Consider the following 16233-nt stretch of genomic DNA (forward strand, 5'->3'; position numbering starts at 1 on the left):
CGTCAAACTTTTTCCGAATTAACTCCATAATATCGACCGAAACATGGCAAACGTTGTTTGGAATCAATCCTCAAGGTGTTTTTTCACATATCTCTCCATTGATATATCGTTCGTGGAAGCTTGCTTTCCTCTCTGAATCCCATGGAAAAATACTTGCAGCTGACTTTTGCGCACCAATTTCGGCGCATGACACCGGGCGGACACCTGGTAAATGTGGTCTCTTACGGTCAATCTTCCAATGATCTGCCTACAAATACGTCACAATGCTGCAGACACCTTGGGGAAATGACAGAAAGGGCAGACTTACTCCTCTCGCATTCACAGCCATATAAGGAGACAATGGAAAACGGAGCCTCAAAAATCCTGCTCATTTCCTGGATGCCGTCTCATCTTGGTTTTGCCTGAAGCTCACGTTCTAGGGCACGCACAGAAAATATCTTGGTAGTTCTGGACACGTCAGAGTGTTTTCTTTCGAAAGCTATCAATTATATGCATAGTCGAGCATCTTTTTGTGACAAAATATCTTGTTTAAAACGGGAACGTTTTTCATCCAAAAATGAAATAGCGCCCCCAGAGCATCAAGAGGTTAAATAATAAATGTGGGTTTTGAACTAACAATGATGGGCGCTGCACACTTAAGCAGACTTGGATCCAATTGGTCGGCCCTTGGGGATTTCTTGTTGTCTATTGCTAGCAAAGCATCCATGATGACTTTTTCTGTAAATAGCCTAAAAGAAAAGCTTTGACTAATTTCTCTGATCATCTAGCAAGTTTCCCTGAACCAAGTGTCTCACTATTACATTTTGGTTATCATTATACATGGAAATTGTGTTTTTTGTTTCTGGAAATTCCAGAATTTGATTACTGATTTAAGGACTGAAGTAACTAAACAATATGAATACAAATATTTGTTTTGTCTATTTGAGGATAATTCAACCTTTTTTATAATATTAATTGTAATGTCACACCAGAATACAAATTCAAGGTACTATTTTATTTATTTCAAAGTACTATTTTAATTATGACAAATGTTAAAATGTTGAGCAATGTAATAAAGTTATAACTTTTTAAATAATAAATGACTTTACGTGTTATGTTGGCTGACAATTTGTTAGCTACGCTGTCCTATTGCATAGCATTACAGCAGTATGTACCGTATGGTTAGTTGGCTACTCATACATTGAACTTGCTAACAAACTAACCAACGTTTATTTACTTGATTGTTCACGTCATTGTTAGCTAAGCAGTATAGTCGTTAAAACCACTAAGTTTTTATTTCTATTATTTAATTACCTAAATCATGTTATCAATTTGGAGCGCCGCAACATGTTAAAATATGTCTAAATTGGGCATGCCTATAAGTTGGGCAATTGAAGACATCTAGGGCTTATGTTAACTTTGATTGTGTTCGATAAAAAATATATGCCACTCAAACGGTTGAATGCGAAATTGTATGCAGAATTATCGGCATGTGACTTGATGCCTCGGGTGTAATTTTGCAACAAAATAATTTTTACTCCAAACGGAAAAAGCAAACGAGATTTTCAATTGGACAAATGCAGGTAGGTCTCTCCCCGTTTTTGTTCAGGGAGATCGGTTTTTGGTGCAAAACATTTTACCACTGCAATGTTTCATGTACAGTCACATTGACCGTGTTTGTCTGAAGCGTGTTACGTATAGAATTCACAGATGGCGATGCCTCATTGTGATTGTTAACTCCCCATTATTTGCAACAATGGCAATGAGTATCATCGTGATTACCAGCTGAGATTACATTTTTATGAGTCATATTTGAGTTGATTTTACTCCTGGCTCAGAGTTCGTCTGGGCAGTGTCTTAAAACCTACTCTGAGCTGGGAGTTTTTTGTGTGTTAAAACTGGTTTTAACAGGATTCCTATGACTAACTCTGAGATGCTCTTTGGATACGGACCCTGATCTGATTATTTGAACATGACTTGATTCTTGAAATGTACCCGTTGAGTCCAGAGACTAAATATAGTGCGGTACAGAAACGGCTGTAGTTCACAAGTACAATGAGTTGAATCATATATTTGTCGTATTTGTGCTTAGAACAGGTCAAGTAGCAATACTATATCCTTTTTAAACCATTTTTATTCTGAAATGTATTTCAAAATACATATGATGAATGATTTATTTCACATTTTCTCAAAATCCAAAACTTAACATGAAGTATGATACACAATGACAATTGTTAAATTTCCATGTGGTTTGTGCAAACATTTTTGCACCAAATGTCATGTATTTACAGCAAACAGAATTTGTTCTATGGCACATTTTGATATTGTACAAAATATAGTTAGAGGATGTGAATGGGTTAAAGACGTGCTCTGGAATATCCAAACTCTCCAACCCACCCATCCTCTCTTTCTTGCGCGTTCTCTCACTCTTTCTCGCTCTCTTTCTATCTCTCCCTATCTCTCCCTCTCTCCCTATCTCTCCCTCCCTCCCTCTCTCCCTCTCTCTCCCTCCCTCCCTCTCTCCCCCCGAGTTCGTCTTTCATCAGACTTTCAGCATCAGATATTCCTAAGCTTTTTATCCATGCCAGAGAAATGAATATGATCAATCGTTCTTTGTCTTCAACCGCATAAGTGTTTAGCTGGAGGGAGCTGACAGTCAACGGCTGTCTGAAATGGCACCCTTTTTACTAATGAGGGCCCATAGGGCTCTGGTCAAATGTAGTGTACTATATAGTGAATAGAGTGCCATTTGGGACGCATATACATAGTAATTACTAGACCGCTATGTCAGTGTATCATTCTGTTCTCTGCTCCATAGTTGTCCTTAAGTGAGATGATGATAGTAACACATGCAGCTCTCAACACTGTTTTTCATCATTTAATTGTAATAAGATATTCAGAAGTTGGTGTACTCAATGCTGAGTCAGATGCTGAGCTATATTCAACCTCAATGCTTTTTGTCATCGTGTGTACATTGGTTATATAGTAGACCGACTGCATACAGAATTACCCTGTAATTTAGTCATGCAGCCATTTGAACTGCATGTCTTTGCTCCTTTGTACTCCAGTATCTCTACTTGCACATTCATCTTTTGCACATCTATCACTCCAGTGTTTATTTGCGGAATTGTAATTATTTTGCCACTAAGGCCTTATTATTACCTTACCTCAATCTGACTTCATTTGCACACACTGTATGTAGACTGTGTTGTTAACTGTACGTTTGTTTATTCCATGTGTAACTCTGTTGTTGTTTGTCACACTGCTTTGCTTTATCTTGGCCAGGTCGCAGTTGTAAATGAGAACTTGTTCTCATCTGGCCACCTGGTTAAATAAAGGTGAAATAATAAAAAATAACTTATTTTTTTTGTCATTTTAAGGAGTTTTCAATGACATGATGAAGACATCCAATTTGACTCGTTAGTCATTAGTCACTGAAATTGAATAATCAGTTGATTCTCAGTGCAAGAGGCGTCATTACAGTCCCTGGTTCGAATCCAGGCTGTATCACATCCGGCCTTGATTGGGAGTCCCATAAGGCGGTGCACAATTGGCCCAGCGTCATCCGGCTTAGGCCGTCGTTGTAAATAAGAATTTGTTCTTAACTGACTTGCCTAGTTAAATAAAGGTTAAATATATATATATTTTTTATATTATGTCCAGCTCAAATATAACTATCAAACTTATAATGGGTTTCGAATTTGATTCGACTCACATGATCACACATATTAGGCTAGATATGAAATACGTCATGTCTGCCATCGTGCTTGTACAGTATGTGACCTTTTGTATATAACAATTTACCTTTCAGCCAATGAATGCCCATATATCTGACGTTAGTTGATATTGCTCCTCTTACTTTAACAGACGCATGTTGCCAGGGGTGACCAAGTGTAGAAAGATGGTTAGTCAGAAGTAACTGGATTCTGCTTAGGAAACAATTTCTCTTGATTTCCCTGGTTCAGTGTAGCTGGCCAGGGGTTTGGCGGTGCTATTCATGAGGGCATGCAAATCCAACTTTATTTGTCACATGCGCCGAATACAACAAGTGTAGACCTTACCATGAAATGCTTACTTACAAGCCCTTAACCAACAGTGCAATTCAAGAACAGTTAAGAAAATATTTACCAAATAAACTGAAGTAAAAAATAGTAAGAAGTAACACTAACATAACAATAACGAGGCTATATACAGGGGGTGCCGTTACTGAGTCAGTGTGCGGGGGTACAGGTTAGAGGTCATTTGTAAATGTAGGTAGGGGGAAGTGATAAATTGATAGATAATAAACAGAGTAGCAGCAGTGTGCAAAACAAATTGGGGGGGGTCAATGTAATAGTCCGGTGGCCATTTGCAGGGAATCAGTTTTAAAATGTTTCGCAACAGATTTTTTCCCCACCTTTTATTTTTATACAGTTAAGTCAATTAAGAACAAATTATTATTTACAATGATGACCTCATTGGCACGGTAAGTCCACGTAGGCCTCTCCGTTTCAGTCCAATTTCTGGTTTGGTGCCTAATGAACTGGACCCTGAATCTGGCCGGGAAGGGATATGGTTTAGGGTTTTCCCCCACCTCTAAACACATTGACCCTGATGTCAGCCTCTCATTAATGACGGTTCGATCCCCCTGATGTAATTGGACATCTCCCTGTTTTTAGCTAACTACATGTTTGTGAGCGGAGGCCTTTTGTAGTTTCCACACTCGTGTGCGCGATTGTATGGCCATCTGGGTGAGTCAGCCAGAAGAAAATAGATCTGATTTTAAATCCTGCACACAAATTCTATGAGCTTAACTTCCCCTTTTGCTGTTTCGGACTAAATCACTCACTCAGTCACACTGACTTTGGGTAAACAATAATATAAAACATTTTCAGGTACATCATCTTCTGAGTTTACACTTTAACGCCCTATTTGTTTTTCGCTGACGTCATGGGTACGTGTTTGTGTGTTGCAATAATAAGCACAGCAGGTATTAACATCATTCGAATATGACATTTTCACATAATGGCCTAGTTCAGCTTATTGCGTTCTTCCTGAAGTACATATGGCTAGTCGAGTTGGTGTGGTTTGATCCCATTTGATCATCACATCTTAGCCCGTCATGATTGACATCTTAGTCCATAACCGGAGTTACTCACGGCAGAGGTATGCTTATAGGTATTAGATGTAATCCTTTTGTTTGGATATGTCTGTATGGTATTATCTAGTGCTGGAAATTGTCAGGGACATCACAATATATTATCACGATCCTTCGGTGCCGATACGATATTTATTGCGATTCGATACTGTGATTTTATTGCAATTTGATATTCCAAACCTGTTGCTCACTATGTCTGCTGCAGAGAGAAGACCAAGAGCATGGGAAAACATTTTGATCAGTCAGGGAAATAACGTGTTTTCAGACTTTTTAACTCACTATCTATATACTTCAAATATAATATTGATATGTCACTATCTATTGCCCCCTCCACCCCATCACTAGTGTTAACTAAATTATTATTAATATTGACATACGTGAGACAGGGAGAGCTTATTAGCCTGACCTTACAAAACATTATGGTGTGTACTTAGTCTGCAGGAAACAAGCTCGGAGACAATACGGTTGGCTTTTATACACTCCAATACCAATTACCAAAGTTTGAATTGGCAATTTATAATTATGTTTTTGCAGAATGCTTGAGTAAAGCTGGTAAGCAACCACATTGCTCCTGCTACTCAGATGGGACACAGAGACGTACAGATGTCCAGACAGACAGATGTCCTCACTCCTCGGGAAGGCCTAGGCCACTGAGGCCAGGTAGACTGTGCAGTCTGTGTGTACATCAAATCCAAATCAAATGTATTTATAAAGCCCTTCTTACATCAGCTGATATCTCAAATTGCTGTACAGAAACCCAGCCTAAAACAGCAAGCAATGCAGGTGTAGAAGCACGGTGGCTAGGAAAAACTCCTTAGAAAGGCCAAAACCTAGAGAGGAACCAGGCAATGAGGGGTGGCCAGTTCTCTTCTGGCTGTGCCGGGTGGAGATTATATAACAGAACATGGCCAAGATGTTCAAATGTTCATAAATTACCAGCATGGTCAAATAATAATAATCACAGTAGTTGTCAAGGGTGCAGCAAGTCAGCACCTCAGGAGTAAATGTCAGTTTGCTTTTCATAGCCGATCATTAAGAGTATCTCTACCGCTCCTGCTGTCTCGAGAGAGTTGAAAACAGCAGGTCTGGGACAGGTAGCACTTCCGGTGAACAGTTCAGGGTTCCATAGTCGCAGGCAGAACAGTTGAAACTGGAGCAGCAGCACAGCCAGGTGGACTGGGGATAGCAAGGAGTCATCATGCCAGGTAATCCTGAGGCATGGTCCTAGGGCTCAGGTCCTCCGAGAGAGAGAAAGAAAGAGAATTAGAGAGAGCATACTTAAATTCTCACAGGGCACCGGATAAGACGGGAGAAGTACTCCAGATATAACAGACTGACCCTAGCCCCCCGACACAAACACTGGAGGCTGAGACAGGAGGGGTCAAGAGACACTGTGGCCCCATCTGATGATTCCCCCGGACAGGGCCAAACAGGCAGGATATAAATACATCCATTGGCCCTGCTGTGGAGGGGGGGGGGGTCATAGGCTTATTTCAGTCCTGTACACTACACTACCTCTGGGTATGTTTTCTGTGGCTAGAATAGAGAAGGGACTTGGGACATGTGCTGCTTGCTTGGATACATATGCACATCCAGTGTTTCTAAGCAGGTTCAAAAGAGAACCTCGAAAAATGTATCAATCACAGTGGAAAAACTTGAATCACTTTGGAAAAACAGCCGATGGTAGTCAACACAATTGCAAGAACCATTTCCTTTCAGAGTCCTAGTTCATTTTTAAAAATCTTTATTTAACCAGGCAAGTCGGTTAAGAACAAATTTGTATTTTCAACGACGGCCTAGGAACAGTGAGTTAACTGCCTTGTTCAGGGGCAGAATGACAGATTTTTACCATGTCAGCTCGGGGATTCGATCTTGCAACCTTTTGGTTACTAGTCCAATGCTCTAACCACGAGGCTGGTTGCTAGTCCAATGCTCTAACCACTAGGCTACCTGCTGGTTACTAGTCCAATGCTCTAACCACGAGGCTACCTGCTGGTTACTAGTCCAATGCTCTAACCACTTGGCTACCTGCTGGTTACTAGTCCAATGCTCTAACCACGAGGCTACCCGCTGGTTACTAGTCCAATGCTCTAACCACTAGGCTACCTGCCACTCCACCTGACGGGTGACGAAGAAGACAGGTTGATTTGAATGTATTTTTTGATTTAACCTTCATTTAACTAGGCAAGTCAATTAAGAACAATCTTATTTGCAGTGACTGCCTACACCGGCCGAACCCGGACGATGCTGGGCCAATTGTGCGCCGACCTATGGGACTCCCAATAACGGCCAGTTGTGATACATCATGGATATGAACCAGGGTGTCTGTAGTGAGTGACGCCTCAAGCACTGAGATGTAGTGACTGCTGTGCCACTCGGGATCCCACTTGATAGCCACATGGACACTACAGCAGACAATAAATATAGCTGAAGTAACTCATATTGAGCCATAGATTACCACTGATATCATATGGTATTTAATAAGCTAACAATCCCTTCAATAATACATGTAATATTCCCAGATGAGGGACAACCACACAGGGAGTGTCTGATTCCATAACTTTATTGGATGTTCTATCAACCGTAAGCTGTTCATACAGTGTGTGCGTGTGTTTGCATTCCACAATGAAGGTTAATAAAACCGAAGGCTATCTGTGGGCGTTGGTGTTGTGTTACAGCATCAGTCTGTTGGCTGATCCTCGTCTGTCTGTCCATCCGTCTGTCAGTAGTGGGTCATTCAGCCTCCCAGACAGACGTCAGACTATGGCCTTGCGTAATTTAACTCTTAACCAGAGGCGCTTAACAATAATTCTTATGAAAACTTTAAAACAACAGTGAGTCTGATGTTCTGCTGTTTGTCACGGCTCCATGTAGCTCCGTCTGCTCACACAGGTGAGGCATCAAACAGGTGAGGCACGTAGAGAGATCAACACCACTAAGCTAAACAGTGAATCTATGCTTTATGTGGTCTTTGTAATGTTCTCTTTCCTGTACTCCCTCGTCTTCTGTAAGCCTAGTATAGCCACAGTACAGTAGTTGAGATTTTCCCAGATTGCTTGTATGCAACATGTTTGTGTGTGAGTACAGTTTGTAACCCTGACGGTGATAATGGAAGACCGTTTTATGTGTGTTCTCCTCAGACACTGGGAGGCCATTAAGAGGTGGGATGAAGCCATCCAGCTGACTCCAGACAACCCTCTACTGTATGAGATGAAGTCCCAGGTACATTACAATACTACAGCTCTCAGCCACTTATCCTCCTCCTCCTGCTGCTCTCCCTCCTCCTCTTGCCCCTTCTAAGCATCTACTGTACGAGATGAAGTACACTACATGACGTACATTACTATACTGCAGGTCTCAGACACTTAACCTGCTTTCCTTCCTGCTCTCCAACTCTCCAGTCCTCAGACCACAGCCAGCATGTTAGGGCCAGGTACGGCCACTTGGGACCGGGTACGGCCACTTGAGACCGGGTACGGCCACTTGGGACCGGGTACGGCCACTTGGGACCGGGTACGGCCACTTGGGACCGGGTACGGCCACTTGGGACCGGGTACGGCCACTTGGGACCGGGTACGGCCACTTGGGACCGGGTACGGCCACTTGGGACCGGGTACGGCCACTTGGGACCGGGTACGGCCACTTGGGACCGGGTACGGCCAGTTGGGACCGGCCACGGCCACTTGGGACCGGGTACGGCCACTTGGGACCGGGTACGGCCAGTTGGGACCGGCCACGGCCACTTGGGACCGGGTACGGCCACTTGGGACCGGGTACGGCCACTTGGGACCGGGTACGGCCAGTTGGGACCGGGTACGGCCAGTTGGGACCGGCCACGGCCACTTGGGACCGGCCACGGCCACTTGGGACCGGGTACGGCCACTTGAGACCGGGTACGGCCACTTGGGACCGGGTACGGCCACTTGGGACCGGGTACGGCCACTTGGGACCGGGTACGGCCAGTTGGGACCGGCCACGGCCACTTGGGACCGGGTACGGCCACTTGGGACCGGGTACGGCCACTTGGGACCGGGTACGGCCAGTTGGGACCGGGTACGGCCAGTTGGGACCGGCCACGGCCACTTGGGACCGGGTACGGCCACTTGGGACCGGGTACGGCCACTTGGGACCGGGTACGGCCACTTGGGACCGGGTACGGCCACTTGGGACCGGGTACGGCCAGTTGGGACCGGCCACGGCCACTTGGGACCGGGTACGGCCACTTGGGACCGGGTACGGCCACTTGGGACCGGGTACGGCCAGTTGGGACCGGCCACGGCCACTTGGGACCGGGTACGGCCACTTGGGACCGGGTACGGCCACTTGGGACCGGGTACGGCCAGTTGGGACCGGGTACGGCCAGTTGGGACCGGCCACGGCCACTTGGGACCGGGTACGGCCACTTGGGACCGGGTACGGCCACTTGGGACCGGGTACGGCCAGTTGGGACCGGCCACGGCCACTTGGGACCGGCCACGGCCACTTGGGACCGGCCACGGCCACTTGGGACCGGGTACGGCCACTTGGGACCGGGTACGGCCACTTGGGACCGGCCACGGCCACTTGGGACCGGGTACGGCCACTTGGGACCGGCCACTTGGGACCGGCCACGGCCACTTGGGACCGGCCAGGTACAGCCAGTTGGGGCCAGATACAGTGTCTGCTACACACAGAACATTTTGTATGATCCCTTTTTTCTCTTTCTTGTTCTCTGTGCTGGTACAGTACAAATATAGTGTGTCTTTCAAAGATTTCAAAGTGAATCTCTTCATACAAGGATAGTAAGTAGAGGATAGACATGGTTTGTTCTAGATGGTCAAAGATTGTGTGTGCAGTGTGCATGTTGACGTGTTCATGATCCCATGTCATCAGGATGTTCTCAGTTCTCACCTAACCCTCTCCCAGCTGCCAAAATGCTTTGCTTTAAAGTGAGAGCAGAGGACAATGGTTTGGTCGGCATGGTGTTGCCAATGTGGAAACCATCCAACCTGGGCTCCACTGGGACTATCAGTGTGGGAACCATCTCATTTTGTGGGCAGTGTGCACATAGCCAGTCTTCTCTTGAGAAGGCAGGCCTCTCTCAATAGCAAGGCCATGCTCACTGAGTCTGTACATTAGTCAAAGCTTTCCTTGTGTCAGTCACAGTGGCCAGGTATTCTGCCACTATGTACTCTCTGTTTAGGGCCAAACAGCATTCCAGTTTGCTCAGTTTTTGGGTTAATTCTTTCCAATGTGTCAGGTAATTATCTTTTTGTTTTCTCACGATTTGGCTGGGTCTTTCTCCCTATCTTCCTTCTTCCCTCCCTCCCCTGACACTCAGGTGTCAATGAGATTAGGCTAGCTAGCCAACAGAGATGTGATTGGGGGGGAATCATAGAGCAGAGCAGTTGGCTATCCCTGACTGTGATCTATAGTCACACCACGTGTCCCCACACTTCTCCAATGGTATCTGTACCAGAATTAACTTTATTATATATTAAACTTTCCAAGCAGCATTTTCCCTCCCCACTTTTAATGGCTGACATTATCAACCATGATATGAAATCTGAGAAGAATTGAATTACGTGTCCTCATTTAGCCAAGTTCTCAAATACTCTACTGTATTTTGGGCTGCTAAGTAACTTTATTGGTCATGTTTTAGAAGGGACACATAAAAAGGGGTCCCAAACACGCAGAACTCTATGCTCTGTAGCAGGGGAGACATTTCCCTCCCTCATTAACTATATTCTGATGTGTTTCATTACACAGTTTTAACACTGTCTGACCGGTGCAATAGAAATATCTGTCCCCATTAGTCCAGTCTCTGTCAGTTGGGCGTTCTCCACGTGCTGCACGGCGAGCTCTAGGAGTCTCTTATCAGACGTTAGACAGCTCTCTCAGCGCCAGAAGACTGAGACAGATGCAACTCAGACATTTGCCATTCACTTTCTCTTGTCACCTTCCTCCCTTTAACTCAATTGGCCTCTATGACATGCGCTGTCCTCTTTGTGTCTGTCCATCACACTCTCCTTTGAATGTCTAGTCCTTCTGTGTTCGTCACTTTGTCCTTTGAGCGTTTTGATTGGCGTGAGATCCCATTGCACCTCAGTCATCACTGATGTCTTTCTGTAAAGCTGCATGAGGCATGAATGTTGAGGACTAACTTATTGTCCGTTGAATATAATGTTTACCCTAGAATAACAGTCAAAAACAGAATATGAGGGGGGGGGGTTCAAAGACTGGAACACGGTTTGTTATTTCCCCACACATTTCAACATATATCATCTCTGATAAACCACATTTATTATTCTCATGTCTTAAACAATCACTTCTTGAGTCACCTTTCTCTCTTGGTTAAACAAAAGCAGTGTCTCAGTATGCTGGTTCCGTCCTCTACCTCAGTACAGCACAGTGCTGAGGTAGCTCCTGTGGTCTGCAGTTCAGAGACCGATGATTAGCAGTATATCACTAAAGGTCCCTGTTTATCATGGCCTTGAACCTCCCAGTACTCTATCCTCATTGTAATGTAATAGCAGGTTATTTACCAGGATCCTGCCCCTAGTTTGTCTGGCATTGCTAATTATAATACATAACGTAGACAATAAGACTGCACTATAACGTCACGACCAGCACATTTTCCACAGGCACGCCACTAAGGAATATCCGTCAGAGGATGACTGGCTTCACATGCATAGTGATCAGTCCTCTGGTGCCGGGTACTGTGATCTAATTTCCTACTGACTGCTGAATTGACAAACAGGCCTCAGTTATCTCTGTCACTGATGCTGGGATGGTGGAGGAGTGCGACTGGCTTATAAGTGATGTTAACCATCCTCACCATTTTGTGAGTTACTCTGTGTTGCCTGTGTCACCATATCTGTTTATTTATCTGTTGCTAAAGTTGAATAGAATGGTCCTTTATTATATTTTTATTCAGGATGCAAATGTGACTATTCCCCTAATCCCAGAGACAACACACATACAGTTTACTTCTGTGATGGTGCAAAATATGACCCTTTATGCAGAGTCTGTTTGACCCTTGCCCTCTGACCCTTGACCTCTGCAGGTGCTGACCATTCTGCAGGAGGTGTTCCCTGCAGTGCAGGCAGCAGAGATGGCCGTGAAGCTCCGCCCCCTGTGGTGGGAGGGCTGGCAGACACTAGGCCGTGCCCAGCTCAGTCTGGGTGAGGTGGACCTGGTCAGTTTTACCACCTACACATTTTTCACCTCTGTCGTGCCAACCCTAAACAAACTGTGCTGTCTCGGATATTTTCTTTTCACATGGTCCTGTTGAGCACAGTTCCAGCAACTTTGGAGGATGTGTAATCAGGCCAGCTTGGTACAGCTTGGTTGGCTCTGCTAGGATTGGCTCTGCGAGGTTTGGCTCTCTAGTGTGAAAAGCAGGTAACCTAACTTGTGATCCATGAACAGAAAAACTAAGATTTTAGTGCATAATGCACTTCTCCCTCTGACATCACTACAAGGTTAGCAGGTGGCAGAGTCGTACGTGTCTCACATGTTACTGTATGGAGGTGAGACTGTTAGGAACTGAGACTGTAGGGAAGGGGCCCTAGCTTGTCTGTCATCCCCACAGACACTAAAATGTCAGTCATTACCCTGAGCTCTTATTTTTAACTTTTCCCTGTCTCGCTGGGATAAAGTTGCTCTTCTTTTAAAGCACACCCAAGTGCCTGGGGCATGGAAGATCACTTAAGGTGTCCCACAGTACACGCCTGAACCTGTATGAAACCTGGCTGGATCACAGTTGGACTGCTGCTCTGCCTCTTAGACAGGAGAGAAAAAACACCTAGCTGAACTGAGAACCCCTATGGCTAATGGCCCTGTGTGTACATCTCTACATCTCTAATGTCCCAGGGCAACTTAACTGTCAGAAGTTTACCCAAAACAACAATGGGAAGTGTTGAAAGTTACCTGAGCTACAGCCCGCCAAATATATACACGCTTACATATATAATGGAGAGGAGAAAATGCCAGTCTATTTTTAGAGGGCCTTGTTCAGTCTCGTTTCAGGACGTTGTGTGCATCGACATGTTTGAGTAGCGCCCTGTTTGCACAAAGACGGGCGCAGTGATCTCTGGCTTCACATACACATGTCTCTCTCTTCTCTCTCTCCTCTCTCCTTCTCTCCTCTCTCTGTCCATCTCTCTCTCTCTCTCTCTGTCCATTTCTCTCTTGGTCACTTGTTTTTTTTCTTGTTCACTGTTCTCTCTGTCCATTTCTCACTATTTTCAATCTCCTGTTTTCTCTTGTTCTGTTTCTCCCTCTCTCTGTACTTCCTCCTATGTATCTTTCTTTCTCTATGTATTTACCTAGTGCCCTGATTGACTGAATGGAATATGTGCTATTATAATAAAACATCACATTTTTATATGTAGTGTATGACAAAAGTAGGCTAAGGGGCGCTTTTGTCATTTGGTTGGGGGATCGTTGTTGAAATGAGAGAAAGGAGCACAGAAGACCTAATTCCATCTTTGAAAGATCTGTGCTTTTGAAATAACTGTGTGAATACAAACCATTTATCCTATGAGTCTTGACTTGCCAGAGTTCATTTGTCAAAACCTTTTTTTTTCTTGACAGTTTCGCTTGACTTAGCCTTTACAGTAGTGTTGTTTGCATACTTGTTCCAGTTGGGCACACCAAACCAGTCCATTTCAGGAATGTTGGCCTAATAAGAGCTGAGGTCTCCTTTAAGACTGCTATTTGAGGAGATTAGAGAGACAGAAAGTTGCTTAAGTCCCATCCTTTTAACATACAGATACAGGCCATAATAGTCCAGGTGTGATTGCCGAGTCCTGTAATGGTGGCTAGTAAAATCTCTTCACCATTCTGTCAATCATTTCGTGTTCTCATTTGGACCCTGAGAAGAATAAGAGGAGGTAGAGAGAAAGCAGGAGAGGGAGAGACCAGGAGAAAGAGTGTGCAGGAGAGATGGCGATTGAGAGAGTGCAAGAGGATGCATCTTCACCACCCATGGGATAAGGAATGTACAACTAAATAATCAGGGCCTGGAGTTTTCCCTGGTAGCCAGAAAAAATCCTGGCACTACCCATAGTATTAGTAATAAATAATAATATATTGAATGTGTAATGTGCTTTTCGTTGAAAAATGTCGAAGCGCTACAGTTAGTGAGTTAAAATAATTAATAACAAGAGACATAAACAAATAAGGAGTCAACTAGACCGGCCCATTGACACAAAGAACACTGCTGACGCTACAAGGCCAACAAGGAACACAGCAATAACTAACTAACAGAAGGCCTTCCCAAAGAGGATGTTTTTAGGCCAATTTTAAAGGAGCCCAGAGTCTGTGGTGCCTTCAGGTGGTCCGGGCGTGCGTCCCAGAGGGGGTGGAGCCCAATCCCCCCCATGGAGCGGAGCTTGGTCCGGGCGTGCGTCCCAGAGGGGGTGGAGCCCAACCCCCCCCCCCCCCCCATGGAGCGGAGCTTGGTCCGGGCGTGCGTCCCAGAGGGGGGGGGGAGCGAGCCCAATCCCCCCCCATGGAGCGGAATTTGGTCCAGGGGTGCGTCTCAGAGGGGGTGGAGCCCAATCCCCCCCATGGAGCGGAGCTTGGTCCGGGCGTGCGTCCCAGAGGGGGTGGAGCCCAATCCCCCCCATGGAGCGGAGCTTGGTCCGGGCGTGCGTCCCAGAGGGGGTGGAGCGAGCCCAATCCCCCCATGGAGCGGAGCTTGGTCCGGGTGTGTGTCCCAGAGGGGGTGGAGCCCAATTCCCCCCCCCCCATGGAGCGGAGCTTGGTCCGGGCGTGCGTCCCAGAGGGGGTGGAGCGAGCCCAATCCCCCCCCCATGGAGCGGAGCTTGGTCCGGGTGTGTGTCCCAGAGGGGGTGGAGCCCAATTCCCCCCCATGGAGTGGAGCTTGGTCCGGGCGTGCGTCCCAGAGGGTGTGGAGCCCAATCCCCCGCCCCCCATGGAGCGGAGCTCGGTCCGGGCGTGCGTCCCAGAGGGGGGTGGAGCGAGCCCAATCCCCCCCATGGAGCGGAGCTTGGTCCGGGTGTGTGTCCCAGAGGGGGGGGGTGGTGCCCAATCCTCCCCCCATGGAGCGGCACTTGGTCCGGGCGGACGTGGAGGAGCTGACTATTGCTCGACCAAGGTTGTGGGCAGGGTAAAGGGATAAGAGCAATTATCTGATTATGAGATTTATTATCTAACAATCTTATTTCCCAAGGGGATAAATCAAGTATATCTTATTAATCTACTGATGTGTAAACACAGATGCTGATCACTGCCTTTAGGTTAGAATGAGGGGGATGAGGTTATTATTGGTCATTACTGTACCTGCATCAGCCCCATCTTAGAATGAATCACCTAACAAAAGCTTGAGTCATTTGAGTTTGGTCTGTCTGAGACACTTTGTTATTAATTTGAGCTCTGACAGAGATAGCTGGAAGCTTCTAATGGTATTCAACTGATTTCGGTCACAATCAGATGTAATTTGCGAACTCAACAATTATCATGAAAAGTACTTAGTGTGAGATTAAAGATTTAAATTCATAATTCCACCGGCAGTGCAATGGTTTGATTTATTAGCCCATTAGAATGTGAAGTATGATTTGCCCTCCTCCAGAGTTAGACAATTATGTGTAAATCTATGTACTTATGACTGGTCAGGTGAATGATGGATGGAGGCTGTAGTAATGATGCGGTGAATCTCTCTATAAATTAAACTAATGTGACAGGAATGAGGTTTTGTTGTAGCTGACATTCTGAAGAGAGACGAGCTACCGCTTCACATTGTTGCTCGTCTCACGCTTCCTCACATCAAATTAGAGGAATTATTATGCAGAAACGGCAGACCTGCATACGGATCCTTTTGAACGTATTTCTTCCGGAACATAGGGATCCTTGGAAACGTATCTATTACGACTTTAACTGTTCACTCTTTACAGATGGTGGGACTGAATAGAGCGATAGATTCTTTGCCGTCCTTTGGCTTTTAGATGTACCCCATTTTTGACATGATTACTGTAGACCGTCTAGTAGAGTGATCTTTGATTGTAATATGAACGAACCGTCAACATATGACTTTCTCTGTAGCATTGGAGTTGTTTTCTGGTTCTTCTCAGCAGGCATAATGTGACCAACAACACCCACTACTCCTTTTA

At 45.4% G+C, this 16233-nt stretch overlaps 1 protein-coding gene across 2 annotated transcripts in view; it reads left to right on the top strand.

Annotated features, from left to right (window-relative positions):
• LOC135518160 (tetratricopeptide repeat protein 33-like) overlaps positions 1–16233 on the top strand; it is a 52672-nt gene that overhangs the window by 33616 nt on the left and 2823 nt on the right. Inside the window, exons 3-4 of one of the 2 annotated variants that reach the window (XM_064943084.1) lie at positions 8257–8338; positions 12162–12293. In XM_064943084.1, coding sequence (XP_064799156.1) covers positions 8257–8338; positions 12162–12293 — 214 coding nt within the window. The remainder of the gene's footprint in view (positions 1–8256; positions 8339–12161; positions 12294–16233) is intronic. The other variant, XM_064943085.1, reaches the window with a different exon arrangement.

Source organism: Oncorhynchus masou, chromosome 28 (assembly GCF_036934945.1).
Source record: "Oncorhynchus masou masou isolate Uvic2021 chromosome 28, UVic_Omas_1.1, whole genome shotgun sequence".
Classification (NCBI taxonomy): Eukaryota; Metazoa; Chordata; class Actinopteri; order Salmoniformes; family Salmonidae; genus Oncorhynchus; species Oncorhynchus masou.